Source organism: Galleria mellonella, unplaced genomic scaffold (assembly GCF_026898425.1).
Source record: "Galleria mellonella isolate WM207_F2 unplaced genomic scaffold, CSIRO_AGI_GalMel_v1 utg28, whole genome shotgun sequence".
In the NCBI taxonomy this organism is placed as follows: Eukaryota; Metazoa; Arthropoda; class Insecta; order Lepidoptera; family Pyralidae; genus Galleria; species Galleria mellonella.
In genome coordinates, this window is record NW_026442064.1 from 6225741 (window position 1) to 6247104 (window position 21364).

General features: G+C 30.8%; 1 protein-coding gene across 13 annotated transcripts in view; it reads left to right on the forward strand.

Moving 5' to 3' along the window:
• The window catches only part of LOC113518820 (titin), a 121907-nt gene that overhangs the window by 65718 nt on the left and 34825 nt on the right, over positions 1 to 21364 (forward strand). For 4 of the 13 annotated variants that reach the window (XM_052895390.1, XM_052895392.1, XM_052895391.1 and 1 more), the window contains 7 exons: positions 656 to 730; positions 1417 to 1521; positions 2306 to 3333; positions 3684 to 3744; positions 4758 to 4793; positions 5855 to 13294; positions 15181 to 21075. In XM_052895390.1, the coding sequence (XP_052751350.1) occupies positions 656 to 730; positions 1417 to 1521; positions 2306 to 3333; positions 3684 to 3744; positions 4758 to 4793; positions 5855 to 13294; positions 15181 to 21075 (14640 nt within the window). The remainder of the gene's footprint in view (positions 1 to 655; positions 731 to 1416; positions 1522 to 2305; positions 3334 to 3683; positions 3745 to 4757; positions 4794 to 5854; positions 13295 to 15180; positions 21076 to 21364) is intronic. The other 9 variants (XM_052895394.1, XM_052895401.1, XM_052895393.1 and 6 more) reach the window with 8 other exon arrangements.

Genomic DNA, 21364 nt, shown 5'->3' on the forward strand with positions numbered 1-21364 from the left:
TAAATAAGTCTCATTTCGTTTTAAATCTTGCAAATTATTAGTCCATAGAATTTTCTTTTAAGTTTGTTCAACTAAGTGCTTTTTTAGTAAATTTAAAAATGAGTTTTGATTATCTTTCATATATGTAATATGAATTTATTAATGCTCTTTCTGTTGTTTAAAAGCTTTTTAAGCCTTTTAATGCGTAATATAGTAGGCTTACGTTTTAACTACTTTTTATGTGTTTTATTTGCTATGATTTCAGTTATCTGCATCCTGCAGCTGGTTCTTTCGACGTACTATATTATTATTTTGTAGCATTAAAACCCCTAATCCTTTCCTGAACAATGATAATAACTTTAAGAAAATATCCCATTATAATTTCACACAACATGTGTTATCATTACAACCATTTATGTACCTACATGACATACATGTTTTTAGTACTATATATTATAGTTTGACACACAACAATACTTTATGTATGTTATAGGTTACAAAAAATATATTGTAATTTAAAAAATATATATATATATATAAAGTTATAAATATTACAATGTGTGTTATATGTAATAGTAATTGATTCTTTTTTGTTAAATTTTGTACCTTTATCATCATCTTGAATATTATTTACATGATTATGTACAGTTGAGGTAATTATTTAAAATGTTTGAAGGTATCATTGGTACAAAGGAATACCGAAAACCAGAATGGGTCACTCACATGGAAGAATTACAGGCTGCTTTAAAAGGTAATATAATAAATACATATACCTATTGAATAACAAATTTTGACCGTTCAAACGGACAGGATTTGGACCCATGTTTTGTAATTGGCTGGACCAAATACATTTTCAGTTACAACACGAAAGAAATATTATCTATTTCAATAAGTTTTTATGACTTTGATATTTTCACCCGCCTAAAAAGGGGTTTGTTTTTATATATTGGTTCCCAATGTATTTATTTTCACTACCGAAGAGTGAAATAAATACCTAGTCTCGTATCTTGCCTTATGCATATACATCGCTTCTGAAGACTCTAGAATAGAGATGAGGCACACATATCGGTACAGTAAAAGGACAACTTTAAACAATAACAAATTGGAACAACTTGTTCCATTGATACCGTAACGATTGTTCCAGTTCCACAATCTGTCACCTCGGCCTAATCGTGGAACGGTTTTTATACTAGAATTGGAATATGTGCCACAGGTTCCTTATTTTTACCTGTTTCAAACCACGTCTACTTTTGACTTTAGTCTTTACTTTAGTCAAAAAGTGTATCAGATCATTATAAGTTACTTTTTATCGCTCCTGGTACCGTCATATTTCCATTTTCTTATTATATATGTTTATATGGTATGATCTAATATAATCATAAAACTTTTATTTGTGAGTCTCAATATGCTTATAGTTTGGTTATTATTTCTTCTCAGCGACACAATCCGTTCCTACATTTGTAAAGGATATAATGGGTGAACGTGTTCACGAAGAAGAGACCGTTGTATTTGAAGCTGTTTATAGCGGCAATCCAACTCCAGGTAGCTATTGACTACGTATTTTATATTTATGCTCTTAGTTACTATTAACCAAATTGAAACAGATAGAAAGAAATAAAAATAATTTATTTAGTGACATACATGGATATTACAACAGCTAACAATAAAAACAAATTCTAGTCACTAAAAAGTAAATTAGGAAATAATATTTAGTAGGAAATAATTTTACTTTGAATTTAATACTAACTAAAATTAAATGTGAGTAGTTTTGAAATAAATATAAATGCAAAACGTATGGCATATCATCATGAATTACTTGACAATTATGTATTTTGTAGATTTGGTAATATAATTTGAAAATAGAAAAAAATAGAGGCATATTTAATTCCATTCATCGAATAAATAAAGCGAGTTTGATTGTTACCTTATAGCGCCTTAACGGCTCAACAAATCAGTATAAAATTTGCTATACATGTACTATATGGGATGAAAAAGGAAAGAAACTACTTCATATCCCGGCAGTAGCCATATCCTGATCACACGGCTGAAGTCGCGAGTAAAAGCTACTAGAATATATAAATATCTACTATGAAAAGATAACTAAATATGTTTTTGAAATATATAATACTGCATATACGAGTGATATAGTTTTTGATAAGTGAAAGTCGCTTGTTTTAATGGTTATTCCAGTTAAGCCTTAATGAATTCATTCTAACTTTATATCGTCTTAAGCTGGATATTGAATTAGTTATTTATAAAGTACATAAAAAGTTTATTTTCTATAATGAAGTTCATGTTGTCAAGTGCATTTGTATATTTTTTACAGAAATATTGTGGTATAAAGATGATAAAGTTATTAGAACTGATGAGCGTTACGTGATTGAAAACAAAGATAATCGAACAACATGTACTGTAAGAAAAGCCTCCAAACAGTTAGAAGGAACTTATACATGTAAAGCTGTTAGTGAAATCGGCATGGCATTAACTAAGGCTAAATTGCAAGTATTTGACGAAGGAGAAAAAATAAAGAAAGTAAAAGAAGTGAAAGAAAAAGTAAAATCTGAAAAAGTAAAGAAAACTGAAAAAGAGATAGTTAAAAAAGAAAAAGCAAAGCAAGTAACTGAAGATGTATATGAATCAGCAACAGTAATAGAAGAAGTACAACCAATCGTTGAACCAGTACCAATAAAAGAAATCGATAAAGAAAAAGCAGAAGTTATAGTAAGTGAAGCAGAACATGTTGAAACTACTGACGTTGCATCTTACAAGAAGGTAGACAAAAAGGAAAAAGCAAAACCTAAACCAGAAAAAGGAGAACCAGTTATAACTCCACACGACTATTTAGTATCTTCACAACAACAGAAAGAAGAAACTGCTGAACCGTTTGAAGACACACCACATGAGAAACAAAAGGGTATAATAAAAATGGTTGAAAAAGATACAAGAGCTGTAGCTGAAATAAATGAATTGTTGGAGGTTATTAACGCAAAAGAGTTTGGTCCTGGAGAATCTCCACTTCGAGAATTAGCTAAAATTGGATATATGTTAAGAAATGGTTTAACAACAGAAGAAATCGAAAGTCTGTATGATTCACAATATTTTCCATCTTTACGTGTACCACAATCACAGTCAGCTTTAGTCCAATTAGTAGAGCGTCAAGGACACGGTGCACTTATTACAGAAGTACTTACGGAGGAAACTGCTCAAGATGAAGACATTATTGCCGCAAAAGTTGGATTCCGTGCATTTTTAAAGATGGTAGAAATGAAACATACTTCGGTTGAAGAAGTTATTGCTCATTTCTACCCAGAAGACTTCAAGCCACGGTCCTGGGAACAAAGAGAAGCACATCAGGTAAATTAATAGTAAAATATATACATATATATAACATGTAATGTTGCATTTACATAGAAATGTAGTTGAGTTTATAAGATAATGCTAATCATTTCTTTTTTCGAAAACATTCAAGAGGTAGTTTTTGAATGTGATGTGTTGTGTGTTATATAATTATTGTTGAAAGAAATTTAAACAATACATAGCAATAAAAATACTGGAGGCATGAAATATAATAATGGTAGTTAATTAGTGGGGTGCACACTACCACTTACCACTATCTTTACAAAAAAAAAAAAATTATAAGCAGTATTTATACTATTCAAAATAATTGCAATGCGTTATAAAATAATGTTTCTTATTTTCCATAGACTATTGTGGAATCATCAGCTGAGCATTTAGCAGAGACACATATTACAGAAGTAATAAAAGGTAATAAAGTTATCCTTAAATAGTTAACATGTTATTATATGTTACCTTAGATTATACATTTTATATATTGGTAATTAATAGTCTCTGAGGAATTATTAAAATAAATAAACTAATTTTATAAGAAACTAGCTGACCACACGAACTTCGTACCGCCTAATAGTTGGTTTTTTTATTTTTTTAGTTTTTTTAATACTAATTCTGCTATTCAGGTCGCAGGGTCAGCTAGTAAGATAAAAATAAAAATAAAAAAGAAAATAATATGTCAACAATTACATTGTGTCAAAAAATTTAAATTATAAAACGCGCCGTGTTACGTTACTCAATAGCTATGCCTTCCCGGAACCTTTCCACTAACACTTGAATTTTATGGTGTGGTATTAAAGTTCAAATTCACTTTTATGTATTATTACGAATCGTTTGTAGGACAGAAAATTGAAATGGAATGTTCGTAGTACAGAAAAGTGTTGTTTTAGACTTTTTCAGGCATTTTTTAAAATTTTTCTCACCGTAAGAACCAGCCTCGTACTTCAAGGAATATTCTAAAAAAAAAAAATTAGAGAAATCGGTTCAGCTGTTGCTTGAGACTTGCGCTTAGCAACACATTCAGCGAATCATTTTTATATTATAAATTATGGATTCATATTAAAATTATGCACTTAAGCATTCCACTAAACTTTCTATAAGTGTATTAAATTTATATAAAATAAGGTAATATTATTGAAAGCATTGATATATTTATTATTTTTGTTTTAATTCTAACGACGTGAAACAAAAAATTATAATAATATATATAAAAATATAAATATTCCTTTTATAAATGTTTTAACTAAACAGTTCTTTACTCGTAATGTATAACAAAACGAAGTATTACAACAATAAGTAACGATCATAATCGTATATTTAAAGATATGATTTTCAGTGGACTGAGTACCACAAGACCATGTTTAAAAATTTGGTTTTAAACTGTATTATTATTACATATTTACCAATATTTTTATTCTATATTTTAACAGATACATCGACGGTTATACAAGAACGCCAAATTAAAGGTCAGTTTGCTATTTTATTGGTTACAGGTATATCTACTAATTTGATATGATATTAAATCATCTCAAATGAAATATAATATAGCCGTATTGTTTTATATCTCTTGCTACTGCTTTAACTCATGCTTTGATAACAGGCTTAACGTGTAAATTTAAATGCTTCAGCTGCTGGCTTAATTTATATTTAATCATTATTAAAATAATTGTATGAAGAATACCAAAATATAATAATACCATCATATCTAAAGATGCAATCATATCTGACAATGTATTAATTTTTATTTTAATAAAATAGTCTTATTAAAAATGAATTAATATTATTTTTCAAGTGGTTCAATTTCTAGTAAGCATATTAACTAAACCATTTGTGTACCGGCTGCAAGGTGCCACTAAGAGAAATTATATTATTAAACAAATAATATGAATGAAAGGAACCGCATACGAAACATATGTTAAGATGATATTAAAATACAGTAATTCCTATAAAGAGTTAGCTGACTTAGACTAAACTGCCAGCAACTATGTTTTTTTTATATTCAGTGTTGTTAAATTTTTATACTGGACCATACTAGTTCCCATTACCAGTCGCTTGCTTGATTGTGTAGACTATAATTCTCTGTCACTTTAGCAGATATCTTCTTTATTTATATTATTAGCACGAAGTGAACGAGCATAGCTCTTTTCATGGCTCGCTATGCGTCTTGGCTTTTTCAAATGGCTAGCAGACTAGGCCATAATTATTTATATGTTAATAATTAATTTAAAAATTTCTTGATCGGTTATTCAGTGTTTATTGTGCTTCAAGAATGTGAGCTGAACATAACACTTAACGACGCAAAATATATTTTAACGCATTGCAAGTAAGTATTAATTTCAACTATAACCTAATTTTAATTATATTAACACTATGTATACACTAGCAAAGTAAATCACAATACACTTTAGAAATATAATGAATAATAATAGCTTTTTAATTCACGCGCCTACTGGATCGCTTAATATAATATATAAAAATGTCTATTACTACGGTAATGCTCATTATACACTTTACTGTGATTTCACAGATGTGAAAGAAAAAGATAAGGCCAAACGAAAAAAGCAATTGAAGCAGAAAAGTGAATCGGAAGTGAGTGAAGTTGAAGAAGAAATTGTAACAGAGAAGACTGCAAAATTAAAAACACTACATCCTAAAGAAAAAGTTGAAATCTACGACGAAGATGAAACTAGATCATTAGACAGCGAAAATATACCTTATATCTCTACAATGGCTACAGATATTCATGAGAATAAAATAGAAATTATACCCGCAAGTCAAGTGACACATATTGTATCCGGTAAAATAGAAGATGTAACTGCAAATCTTAAAGTTGATTCAAATTATTCACTTATTAGTGATATACAACAAACTCAAGAAAAAGAAATGCCTTTACATGTAAAAGAAAATACTAAGATACATATAAAGCCATCAATGTCAGAAATAGAACCTTTACTAATAACTGAAATAGAAGTTAGTGGATCAGTAGACGAATATCATACAAGTAAATCAAAATTAGAAAATAAAGCTAATAAAGGTATTATTCCTGTAGAAAGTCTTGTAACTTCAGAAATTCTAACAAATGTTTCAGTTAGTGATTTTAAAAGAGAAGAAAAGCATTTAGAAAATGCAAAAACAGCTATGATATTAAAAGATGCGCTTAATATATCAGAACATATAACGTCTGTAAACGAGGAGCCACTAGAAGATACACCAGTCAAAAAATCTAGTGCAGCAGTATCATTTACTCCCTTATTAGGTCTAACTGTATCAGAAGTAATGGACGAAATCAAAGAAAGTGAAATAGATTCAAGTGGAAAGGAAAAAGAAGCAACGTCAAAACTGAACTTTAATTTACTTGAATCTATACAAGTGGGGGAAGTTTTTGTTGAAGATAAATCCGGAAAGTATTATCCTGAATTGATTGTACCTACTGAAACAGCTAGAAAAGATGTACTCGTTTCTAATCAAATAGTTACAGAAGTTCACGATGTTCAAGAAAAAGAAGGCTCATTGTCAGCATTAAAGCTACCACCGACTCAGGAAGCAAATATAGATATTACATCTAAAGATAGCATAGTGGTATCTATTAAAGAGACTCATGAAAAAGAAGAAGAACTACCAGTTGCAGAATTGCCTACTGAACTTACTGTTGGAAAAGATCTCACCTTACATACTAGTTTAAGCAATTCTATAACAACATCTCATATAAAAGAATCTGAATTTATTCCTGAATCATTTTCTAGCAAAAAAGCTTCTATCGGAGTTAATGAACTTCAACACACCTTTAACTTGGAAACAAATACACATGATTCAGAAATAATATTTGAAGAAGGCAAATCCGCACCTCGTTCCCAAGCAGAAGTATCGATATCTGTATTAGATAAACATATTACTGAAGTAGTTCAAGTCAATGAACGAGAAAAAGACCTTGTTGTTAAAGATGATAAAACAACAGCTACAGCTGATATTGATATAAAAGCTATTGAACCTATTATAACAGCGGAAACATTACATTTGACATCTACAGGCGAACTTAAATCTATAGAAAAAGTGACCGACGAATCTGCTACAGAAACTGTAATTACAACTAGTGCCAAAATAATTACCTCTCACATGGTACATGATCAAGAAATATCGGGAGAGTACTCAACTAGAAAGCCAGAAAATATAACCGCTTCGTTAATTCCCAATATCCCATTAACGATATCAGAAACAGAATCATCAGAGTCAGAAAATAAACTTAGTTTAAATAAAATACCCGATTTGACTTGTGCTAAGCCATCACCAACGCATCATCTTAAAACTCCTATATCACAAGAAGTTAATACAGCTGATCAGATAGACTTTATAAATGTACTACAAAATGTAACAGAAGTAGCATCAGAACAACAAGACCTTCATAAAGAAATAACTATTCTTCAAACAAACGTAGAAGAACAATTACAAAAATTAGACGAGAAGCAGACTTCCGAAAGTAAAGCTACATCAACATTTATTGGAAAGGAAAGTTTGAACGTAACTGAAGTAATATCTAGCATCACTGAAGAAAGTTTTGAAGGAGATAAGCCAAAGCTTAGTACTCATGCTAAGCTCGATATTGATATGGATCACAAAGTTGCTTTAGTTTCTGAAGTAAATACTAGGGATGCTTTAAATAAATTAGATATTTTAAAACCAAATTTAGAAGCAGCTAATATTACATCTAATACCATGACTTCAGTTCAAATTTCCGAAAATAAGATATTAGATAGTCAAGCATTTTTACCTAGTGATTTACAGCCAGATTTGAAATCTGTAAAACCAGAAATTATTCCATCACAAGAAACATTGAATGTTACAGAAATTATACAACATGAAAAAGAGTCAGATTATGATGCGAAGATATCTTCAGAATCTTTCCAGGCTACAACAGATATTATTGGTCGTCCTGTTGCAATTTCAGCTGAATTAATAATAGATTCTAGTGTTGGAGTTGCGGAAAAAGAAGACTTTGTTAGTAAATCTAAAAAAGCAGTAGTGGAAAATGTGGCACACAAGGAACTCATTGTTAGTACTACAGAATATAATGAAAAAGAAACGATATTAGAATCTGCTATCAAACCAAGTACTGTTGCAGCATCATTTAGTGTTGATTCTGCTCAAGCTATCATTATAGAAGAAAATAAACCTGAAATGTCTGCTCCATCATTTAAAACTCAAAGTGATTTATTATTGGCTAAAGCAAAAGAGTCTACTTCAATCAAAGAGGCATTTACTCAGGAAGAAACAATTGTTCACGCATCCGAAGGCGTACTCCCTGAAAAACAAACAATTAGTAGTACAAAACCTACAGTATCATTAACAACATTACAAGCTCCACAATATGATGAAAAAATCACAATAGAAAGTGAAAATGTACTTCTTGTACCACAAGCACCAGATCAACAAAATGCTGACTTTACAATATTACCTCGGCATGGCTTGCAAACAACAGAAACTATATCACAGTCAGAAAACCTGGAAAGTACTGATCAACTTGAAATGCGGTATAAAATAGCTTCTCAAAAAATTGATGAAATTTATGGCAAAACAGCTCACACTGAAGAAGTAATTGCCAGTCAAATAACTTCTGAATTCAATAACGAGAAAATAGTTGAACAAAAATCTAATATTGTATCAATTACATCCCATACTTTTGAACAAACCGAAATTGTGGCTGCAGAAAAAGAAACAGTCATTCCTGAACAAACACAAATAAAATCAAATGTAGTTCCCGATTTTACAGAAACGCAAGCTATTATTACAAGCTGCGTAGAAACTATTGACAAAGAAAAAAAATTTGAAGGTAAATTCTCTTTACCCACTCATGATGTTTCTGTACAATTTGTACCACTTAACAGTACCATTGACACCGAAATTTTGACTGCTGGTAGTGTTAGTGATTATAAAGAAAAATCTTTAAAACCATCACAAGCAATACTAACACGTGATGACTTGCAGAAACATATACAAAATACTGAAGTATTACATGGTGAAAAAGAATCTCTCTTATCTGAATTTAAAAAAGAAGTTTATTCTGCTTCCCAAAAATTGGTAGAAACATCTGCAAAAGAAATTGTTGAAGTTCAGGTAATAGAAAATGAAAAAGAATTAAGTGACACCTTTGAAATAATGAGCTCAGTAGCTCATCCGTCATTTAAAGAACAACAGTCATTACTAAATACAGAAATTATATTAACTCATGAAATTGAAGACCTACATGTATCTGGAACGAATTTAATCAATGCTCTTACAACTCATGGAATACAAGAAGCTATTCAAAAATCAGAACCTTTCATTGGAGAAGTAGAAGATACTTTCGCTAGAGAAGTACCTCAAGAAAAAACGACAAAGGGTAATGTAGAAGAACAAAAGTCACTTGATGTTACGGAAATTATCATTACAGAATCTGAATTACCTTTAGAAAAACAATTGGCTTTGAAAAAAGAGACATTAAAATCTCAAATTGAAAACAAACACTATATTGATATATCTGAGATAACACCAAATGAGAAAGAAGAGGTATTTCAGCCTTTAGATAGAATACCAGAAGGTAAGTCCATACAACCAACGCCCAACATTACATTACATTCTAGTATTGGTGTAAAGGAGATCGTTCCAAATGAAGAAGAAAGTACATTATCTGTCACTACTGATATCAAATCTCAACAAGCCAGTTTTCTGATTGATTCTCAACAACACATTACAGTAACTGACACAATAGCAAGAGAAAAAGAAGAATTATTGAAATCTGAGAATATACCAATTACTTCAAATCAGCATGTTGACATAAAAACAGCTCATCATATAACCACTAGTGAAACTGTTTTGATTGAAGATGGTTCAGATTTAGTAGATAATAGAGTAATAAGAGACGAAAGAGCTCAAAAATCAGAAATTCTAACCGAAGCTATTCATAATGAACAACAACAAATTATTGAAAGTGTAAACTCATTTAGTACCACATTCAAACCTGAAACATCACTAGCTAGTCAAAATATTGTTGACTTTAAGCCAGTTGAACAAACTGAAATTATAACAGAAGAAAATCCCGAACTATTTACAAAATTCTCACCCAAAGATGAAAAGGCATTGCAAACACAAACAACTGTTAAAGAAATAGTTAACATTCAGCCACAAGTGATAGAAAGTACTACAAAGTTAGCAACTACTTTTGAACTCGAAACATCATTAGCTTCTCAAGATATTGTTGACTTTAAACCTGTTGAACAAACAGAAATTATTACAGAAGAAACTCCTGAATTATTTACAAAATTCACACCTAAAAATGAAAAGGCATTGCAAACACATACAACTGTTAAAGAAATAGTTAATACCCAACCACAAGTGATAGAAAGTACAACAAAATTGACAACTAGTTATGAGCCTGAAACATCATTAGCTAGTCAAGATATTGTTGACTTTAAACCTGTGGAACAAACTGAAATTATTACAGAAGAAAACCCTGAACTATTTACAAAATTCTCACCCAAAGATGAAAAAGCATTGCAAACACAAACAACTGTTAAAGAAATAATTAACATTCAACCACAAGTAATAGAAAGCACTACCAAGTTAACAACTACTTTTGAACTCGAAACATCATTAGCTTCTCAAGATATTGTTGACTTTAAGCCTGTTGAGCAAACAGAAATTATTACAGAAGAAAATCCTGAAATATTTACAAAATTCACACCTAAAAATGAAAAAGCATTGCAAACACATACAACTGTAAAAGAAATAGTTAACACCCAGCCACAAGTGATAGAAAGTACTTCAAAGTTAGCTACTGCTCATGAACCTGAAACATCAATAGCTAGTCAAGATATTGTTGATTATAAACCTGTCGAACAAACTGAAATTATTACTGAGGAAAATCCTGAACTATTTACAAAATTCTCACCCAAAGATGAAAAAGCATTGGAAACACATACAACAATAAAAGAAATAGTTAACACCCAGCCACAAGTGATAGAAAGCACTACAAAGTTGACTACAACTTATGAACTCGAAACATCACTAGCTTCTCAAGATATTGTTGATTTTAAACCAGTTGAACAAACAGAAATTATTACAGAAGAAAGCCCAGAACTATTCACAAAATTCTTACCCAAAGATGAAAAAGCATTACAGACACAAACAACAGTTAAAGAAATAATTAATATTCAACCACATGTGATAGAAAGTACTACAAAATTGACAACTAGTTATGAGCTTGAAACATCACTAGCTTCTCAAGATATTGTGGACTTTAAACCTGTTGAACAGACTGAAATTATTACAGAAGAAAACCCTGAACTATTTACAAAATTCTCACCTAAAGATGAAAAAGCATTGCAAACTCATACAACTGTTAAAGAAATAGTTAACACTCAACCACAAGTGATAGAAAGTACAACAAAACTGACAACTACCTATGAACCTGAAACATCATTAGCTAGTCAAGATATTGTTGACTTTAAACCTGTTGAACAAATTGAAATTATTACTGAAGAAAATCCTGAACTATTTACAAAATTCTCACCTAAAGATGAAAAAGCATTGCAAACTCATACAACTGTTAAAGAAATAGTTAACACTCAACCACAAGTGATAGAAAGTACAACAAAACTGACAACTACATATGAACCTGAAACATCATTAGCTAGTCAAGATATTGTTGACTTTAAACCTGTTGAACAAATTGAAATTATTACTGAAGAAAGTCCAGAACTATTTACAAAATTCTCACCCAAAGATGAAAAAGCTTTGCAAACACATACAACTGTTAAAGAAATAGTTAACACTCAACCACAAGTGATAGAGAGTACTACAAAATTAACGACTACATATGAGCCTGAAACCAGTGAAATAAATTATGAATTGGAATTGCATAAAAGTTATACTACCCTAGAAAATACTATACAAGAAGAATCTGATATGATAATAAGTCAAGAAACTCAACACAAAACAGCCGAAAAACAAATTATCGAAATTAGACCTTTACAACAAACTGAAGTAATAACAGGAGAAAAACTTGTCACATTCTCTGAAAATGTACCTGAAAGAAAAGAAAAAGCCGAAGAAAGTCACATAATATTGCAAGAAATATCAAGTGAAAAACCAGAAGTACTTGAAAATATTACAGATATTCCAGAGTTATCAAAAACTGATACAAATATGGCATCTTTAGACCTTGAGACACACAAAAGTTACATAGTTACAGAAAACATAACGCATGAGGAATCAAAGGACATCGCAATAGAAGGTAATAAAATAAGACAAGTCACACAACAGGTTCTAGATATTAAGCCACTAGAACAGACTGAAATTGTTGCTGAAGAAAACACTTCACATATTAATGCACTCTCATTTAAAGAGTCTACTATTCTCGCTAAACCTATTGAAATTCTTCCCATTAGTCAAACAGATGTTATTGTACATGAAAGTGAAATCGAAACATCATTTGAAAAAGGAGGTATTTTGGAACAAGCATTTTCATCATTCAATACTACTGAAGGTATAACAGTGTATGAAGTAACACATGAAGATACACAGGACAAACTTGTACCACATGAGAGCAAACTAGCAACTGCAGATAAATCCGTTACTCCATTGACACATCTACAATGCACAGAAAATATATTACAAACTCAAGCTGATGAATTGCAAACACAAGAGACACAAACTAAGACCTCAACAATAACACCTACCAGTATATTACCTTTAGTAGTCACAGACAATGTTATTCTTCAACATGAAAAAGAGTTACATATAAAAGAACCAAAGGAACAAAAACTGAAAGAAGGTGTTACTGTGGCAAATGAACTTAAAGTTTCAACCGAGTTTATTGATGAACAAATATCACCTTACTCAGAAACTCAACCGACATTATTGACTAGCAAGATTACTACTACTGATGAAAGACACGCCGAAGCATTGATTTCGGAACAAGACATACGTATATGTGGTAAGTTTCAAATATCACATAATTCTCAACAAATTATCATTATTATAACTATATCACTATACACAGAAATAAATTTACACAAACTGTATATATTTTTAGATATAACTAGTACAATGCAACAAAAACAACTTCTCTTTACTTTTCTCTTTTTATACATATCCTATGTATGTCGTAACTTAGTATCTATGGGTTCGACTCCTGTAGTGATAATAAAGGAAAATCGCAAACAATACTTCAATATTAGGAAAACTTTAATATAACCCAGCATAAATGGGGAATAAAAAATTGTTAAAAATTTCCACAAAGTATTTATGGAGATTTTTAACAAGGACATTTAAAAGATATAGAAACTCCTTAACAAAAAAAATATTATACTGTGTACCTACATATCACATATGTATATACTGTTTAATTATATTATTTTCTCCTTTTGATTATTATGAAATAATAGCAGCTTTGATTATATAGATAAAGTGTCTCCATAAAATGCTGCGAGAAAAACGGGTCAACTTTTTGATATAATTTTGCGTGATAAATAGTTATGAGTAATTCCTTTATAACTTCTACATTTATTTTGTTTTATAATTACTGCATCTTTTAAATGCGTAATCATTCATTTTATTTATGAAATAATACGTCAAGATACATTTTATGTGTATCTAGAATACTGATAAAAAAACGTAAGCTAATTTGATAATTAGTTGACAAAAAGTTAACCCGTTTTTGAGGCTCGATGCTCTACCTATATAATCTAAGATTACAAATATATCTATTATAAAACTGTTTTTTATAAAAATCATCATTGGGTATACTACATTATATATAAATATATATATGCACAAACATAATAATAATAACCAATATTCGTGAATGTATATTGAAACTACATCAAATTAAACATTTTTTTTGTTTCTAGTATAAATTTTCATATATACAAGTACAAATTTCAATAGTAATCATTATTAAATAAGATTTATAAAATAATAATTATTTTAAACATCATGTTTTATATGTATATAAGAAAAAATAATTTGATAAAGCAATATACATGAAATAAATTAACTATAAATTTATTTCATGTATATTGCTTTATCAAATTTTTTTTCTATTAATTATTTTGGGATCTATAGACATGTCTCTTAGTAGGCAATTTTTTTAGTACGCAAAATTAATAAACTGCCAAAAACGTGTAGAATATTCATTAATTATGTAGCGTAGTTAAAAAATTATTAAATTTCATAGGCAAGTTTAAGAATAGGTATACAAGAATTAGTATAAGTTAATGTTTATAGATAATTATTTTTAATAACATTTACTAAGAAGGCTAGAAATCATTGGTAACAAAGGAAAGTCATAACTGATATATGTTCGTCTGGCTAACTTTTATATAACAAGCAACTATTAGTCAAATTTAAAAACTAGATAATAAGATAGAATAAGAAACAGCTATGCTGTATGATTTGAAATATAGTAAGGGTCGTATGAGAATTGTTTATAGAAAAATATAGTTTATTATACTTTAAAAAATTACGAAGATAATGTATAATATACAAATGCGAATAAAAATGTAGTTCAGTTTAGAACCTTCTCTTGTTTGAGATAAATAAAATATTATTATGAATATAAAAATCAAAATATTATATGGCTTTTAGTATAATTTGAATAGTTGCTTATGAAACCTAATGATGATTTTTCAACATTGTTTACAGTATATACACAGGACAGTTCAACATATAACATGTTATTGAAATACGAAAGCTAATATTATTTGTAATAATACAAGCTTTTGTATACATAAAAATTATGAAAAACTTGGATCACATATTCATTACTTACTCTATAATAACATTCAAATACAAACACTAAAACATAAAAAACTTTTTCAGAAAAATCAAAAGTTACACCGGTTTCACCAAAATCATCTGACACTGAAGAAACTGAAGAGATTGTAACCAAATTTGTACAAGCTCCAGGAAGCGGAGAACCGATACAAATAAAAACCAAGCGCACAATATTAAGAAAAATTAAAAAGAAAGGTGGCAAAGACGTTGATGAAGGTGATATTGTTATTGAAGAAAGTCTCGATGACGACGATAAGAAACAACCGCAACAAAAAGTGCTCCACGAAGTTAATATTGAAGAATACGAAGGAGATGAGACTGTTGTCGACGATTCAGAAAAAAGTACAATCGAGATGCCTGAAGAACATTTGCCAATACCAAAACTACCATCTCAAGTTCAAATAGAAGAAATGACAGAAGAAGATGAAATACCTGCAGTGAAAATTATAGAGCTACCTGAAGAAACTGTTGTAGAAGAGTATAAGACACCAGAAGGGACAAAGAAAAAGAAAATCACCAAACGTGTAATCAAAAAGAAAGTGGGTTCCAAAGTAGAAACTACAGAAATAGCCACGGAAGAAGAAGATAACAAAGAGCCGATTGTCTCTGTAAGTAAGACAGAAGAAGTAGTAGATGAGACACTCGACGACTTTGCAGTCACATATAAACCTGAAGTAGCACAAATCATTGAAGAATCTCCCGAACAGGTGGAGATTATTCGAGTTCGCACAGAAACTGGTAAAACAAAAGATATAAAAACGTCGAAAAGAATTATTAAAAAGAAAAAAGGCGACGCGAATGAAATTACGGAAATAACAACAATTCAAGAAGATGGAGAAGCACCGGTTACAACAGTGACAATAAAAGAATCAGTGCCTGAAACGGTAGAAGTCACAGAAACAGAAGAAGTAATAGAATTGCCTGAAGAAATAGTAGTAGAGGAAAAGAAAGGACCAGATGGAAGTACAAAACAAAAGAAAACCATAAAGAGGATAATTAAAAAGAAGAAAGGACCAAAAATAGAAACCACGGAGATAACAACTGAGCAAGAAGACGATAAGCAACCAGTAGTTTATGTACATAAGACTGAAGAAATATCTGATGACTCAACTACGGACTTCATTCTTAAATATGAACCAGAAAAAGCGCAAGTTATAGAAGAGCAGCCAGAGAAAATTGAAATAACTCAAGTTAAAACAGAGAGTGGCGATGTGAAAAAGATTAAAACTTCTAAAAGAACTATAAAAAAGAAAAAAGATGGCAAAGAAGAAATTACTGAAATAACGACCGTAGAGAAGGATGATCAAGCACCGATATCAATAGTGACAGTATCTGAAAAACCAGTAGAAGAGCCATTGGTATCTGAGGATGTGGAAGAAGTCACTCGCAAACATAAAAAGACTATTAAGCGTGTGAAAAAAATTAAAGCAGATCAAAATATCGAAACAGCAGATATTATAACAGAACCATATAATGAAGAAACAACACCTGAATTTACAGTTAAACATACATCTGATAAAGCGGATATCATAAATGATGTTCCAGAAAAAATAGAAATTTCTGAACTACCAGTTGAAATAATAACTGAAGAGGAGACACCTGAAACTAAAACAAAAAGGGTAAAAATTGTAAAACGTACTGTTAAAAAGAAGAAATCGATTGACACTACAGACACTACAGAAGATCATGAAAAACAACCTACGATTGCTGAAATTGATGAAGTGAAAGATGAACCAATTAAAGAATTTACAGAAGTATTAAAGTTGGAAGAGGTTCAACCTTCTAAAGTAATCGAATTGCCAGAAGAAGTTGAAATTCAAGAAACTAAGACACCTGAAGGTAAAATAAAGCAAAAGAAAATTATCAAACGTATCATTAAAAAGAAAATAGGTCCAAAAACAGAAACAACAGAAATTACAACTGAACAAGATGACGATAGTCAACCTGTTGTTTCAGTTCACAAAACAGAAGAATACACAGACAGTACTATTGAGGAATTTAATGATACATATGAACCTCAAAAAGCATTACTAGTAGAAGAAATACCCGAAACAGTAAAAGTATCACAAGTTAGAACAGAAACAGGTGATGTTAAGACAGTAAAAACTACAAAGCGAGTTATAAAGTCGAAAAAAGGACCAAAGAAAGAGGTGACAGAGATAGTTACTATAGAAAAAGAAGGCGAAAGTCCAATAACGACGGTGAATGTAATTAAAGAAGAAATTCCTGAAGAGAAAGAAGAAAAACTAGTAGAAGTTGTGGAATTACCTGAAGAAATAGCGGTTGTGGAAACTAAAACGCCAGAAGGCAAACTTGAAAAGAAAAAAGTTACAAAACGCGTAATAAAAAGGAAGGTAGGTCCTAAAGTGGAAACAACAGAAATTGTTACTGAACAACAAGAAAATGAAGAGCCAGTTATTTCTGTTAGTACTACAGATGAAATTGTAGATGAAGAATCTACACCGTTCACAATATTACAAACAGTAGCTACGGCAAAAACTATAGAAGAGATTCCAGAAACAGTTCAAGTTACACAAGTGCGTACAGAAAAGGGTGATGTTAAATCTGTTAAAACTACCAAAAGGGTAATAAAAAAGAAAAAAGGACCAAAACAGGAAATAACTGAGATAACAACCATAGAAAAACAAGATGAGGCACCTATCACAACTGTCACTGTGATAGAAAAAGATGATATACCTACAGAGGAAACGAAACCAATAGAAATGATTGAGCTACCTGAAGAGACTTACGTTGAAGAGATGAAAACTCCAGATGGAAAAACTAAACAAAAGAAGATAATCAAACGCACTATCAAAAAGAAAATCGGTCCTAAAGTAGAAACAACTCAAATTATTTCTGAGCAAGAAGATGATACAAAGGAACCTTCTATTTTTGTGCATAAAACGGAAGAAACATTAGATGATGTTACTATACCACTAACCATTACTCCATATGACAGTGATAAAGCTAGAATTGTGGAAGAAATACCTGAAGAAGTCAGTGTTACACAAGTACGTACGGAAACAGGTGAAACTAAATCTGTTAAAACTATAAAACGAGTTATTAAAAAGAAAAAAGGTCCTAAAGAAGAAGTAACTACCATAACCACTGTTGAAAAGCAGGGAGAAACTCCTGTTACAACTGTCACAGTTAGTGATAAAGAAGATGTAGTTCCAAAAGTTGCTGTACCACTTGAGACAGTTGAGCTTCCGGAAGAAACAACTGTCGAAGAATTTACAACTCCAGAAGGCACAACCAAGCTTAAAAAAGTTATAAAGCGCACTATAAAGAAAAAAGTAGGCCCTAAAGTAGAAACAACTCGAATTGTCACAGAACAAGAAGATGAAAGTCAAGAACCAATAATATCTGTGCACAAAAGTGAAGAAATTTTAGAAGATTTTACCGTACCATTAGAGCAGATATTAGATGAACCTCATAAAGCTGATATAGTTGAAGAAGTTCCCGAAGATGTGAAAGTTACACAAGTAAGAACACAATCCGGTGAAAAGAAATCAGTAAAAACTACAAAACGAGTTATCAAAAAGAAGAAAGGACCAAAAGAAGAAGTTACAGAAATAGTCACTGTTGAAGCAGAAGGAGAATTACCTATTACTACTGTAAGTGTAGTCGAGAAAGACCACATTCCTCAAGAAAAAGTAATGCCGATAGAGACTGTCGAACTACCTGAAGAGACTTTTATTGAAGAAACTGTAACGCCAGAAGGTATTACTAAAAAGAAAAAAATAATGAAACGTATAATAAAAAAGAAAGTTGGACCCAAAGTAGAAACAACAGAAATCATAACAGAACAAGGTGACAGTAAAGAACCTATTATCTCTGTACATAAGACAGAAGAAATATTAGAAGATGTCACCTCTCCTCTAGTCCAAATGATTCCTGAATCTGACTCTGCTAGAATTATTGAAGAAATTCCAGAGGACGTTAAAGTTACCCAAATACGTACAGAAACAGGAGAAACTAAATCTATTAAAACCACAAAACGAGTCATTAAAAAGAAAAAAGGACCCAAAAAGGAAGAGGTAACTGAAATTACTACAGTTGAAGCCGAAGGAGACACACCTATTACAACAGTAACGGTTACTGAAGAAGAAATACCAAGTGATGAAACACATGAAGATATTATTGAGGTCCCTGAAGAACCTATTACTGAAGAATCTAAATCACCAGAAGGTAAGTCTATCAAGAAAAAAGTTACAAAACGTGTTATTAAAAAGAAAACAGAGCCCAAAACTGAAACATCACAAATAACTATCGAAGAAGACTATAAACAACAACCTATTTCAACACACACAACAGAAGACATTATTGACGATACCACTACACCACTTATTACTTCACATGAACCAATAAAAGCAAAAATTGTTGAAGAAACGCCAGAAAAATATAATATTACTGCAACATTAACACACATAGACGAAATTAAATCAGACAAGACCACTAAAAAGGTAATTAAAAAGAAAAAAGACCGCAAGATCGAAGAAGAAACTATTGCACATCTAGATAGTCAACCAATTGAAATAATAGAACTACCTGAAGAAACAACTGTGGAAGAAACTGAAACACCTGAAGGTTTTGTAACGAAAAAGAAAATAACTAAACGTGTAATTAAGAAAAAGAAGGGCCCCAAATTAGAAACAACAGAAATAGTTAGCGAACACGTAGATAATAAAGAACCAATAGTATCTGTACATACTACAGAAGATATCATAGAAGATACTGTTTCACTATTTACAGATACCGTACAAACACCAGAAAAAGCTGTACTGATAGAGGAAATTCCCGAGAAAGTAGAAATAACACAAGTTCGTACAGAATCTGGTGAAATTAAATCAGTTAAGAAAACAAAACGAGTTATTATGAAAAAAAAAGGACCTAAAAAAGAAGTTACAGAAATTACTACCATAGAAAAAGATGGTGAATCACCAATAACAACAGTAAATGTTATTCCGCAAGAAATACTCGAAGAGGACAAAGTTTTAGAAACAATTGAAGCGGTAGAGTTGCCTGAAGAAACTACTGTCGAAGCAATAGAATCCACAGATGGTAAACCAAAATTCAAAAAAGTTACAAAACGTATTATTAAAAAGAAGAAAGGACCTAAAATTGAAACAACTGAAATTACTACGGAAGAAGAAGATAATAAACAGCCCGTAGTCTCAATTCACACTGTGGAAGAAGTAGTGGATGAGACCAGTCTACCGTTTACAGAGAAAAATCAAGCACCAGATACTGTTACAGTTATTGAAGAAATCCCTGAAAAAGTAGAAATTACACAAGTACGAACAGAATCTGGTGAAGTTAAATCAGTGAAGACTGTAAAAAGGGTAATTAAAAAGAAAAAAGGTCCAAGCAAGGAAATTACTGAAATTACAAGAATAGAAACGGAAGGTGAAACTCCATTTACTACTATCACGGTTAGTGAAGAAAAAGTTCCAGAAGAAGATGACTTGATTGTAAATGAAACCACTGAAATACCTGAAGAAAAATCTGTTGAAGATTTTCAGGATGGTAAGCTTAATGAAAAGAAAATTGTTAAACGTAAAAAGAAAGTAGGGTCTAAAACTAAACCAATACAAATAACTACTGAAGAACAAGACAATAAACAATATACAATATCAGTACACACTACCGAAGAAATCAGTGATGACACCACTACACCACTCGAACATACATTACGTCCACAAGACACAGCTAATATACTAGATGAAACATCTGAAAAAGTAAAAGTCACTCAAATTCATACAAAAATTAGTGAAGATACGCCTATTATCGATACAGAGCGCGTTACAAAGAAGATTAAAAAACCCAAGAAAAAGACCGTTGAATATGACGACGTTTTTGAGGAAATTACACCTAAAAACGAAGAAGATAGAATCAAATCACCTGAATTTATTGTAGAAGAAATTGAAACTCCTCATGGTAAGCCAATGAAATGTTATTTTTACATTAATAGGTCATTTAATCATTCATCGCCACCAATTTTATAAATGCAGTATTTTTGATTGATTACATATTTATCACTTGGAGATAATATTACAGAAACATAACTTAAAATTTCAACTCTCGGTTAGACCACGTTGTGACTAATTTTATAATAAAATAAATTAGATTTGACGGAATGTAATACTCATGTTTTTGTATGAAACTTGTCAACTGTCAATCCGGTCAATATCAGTCATATTCTATAAAGGACAGTAAGTTACTTTAC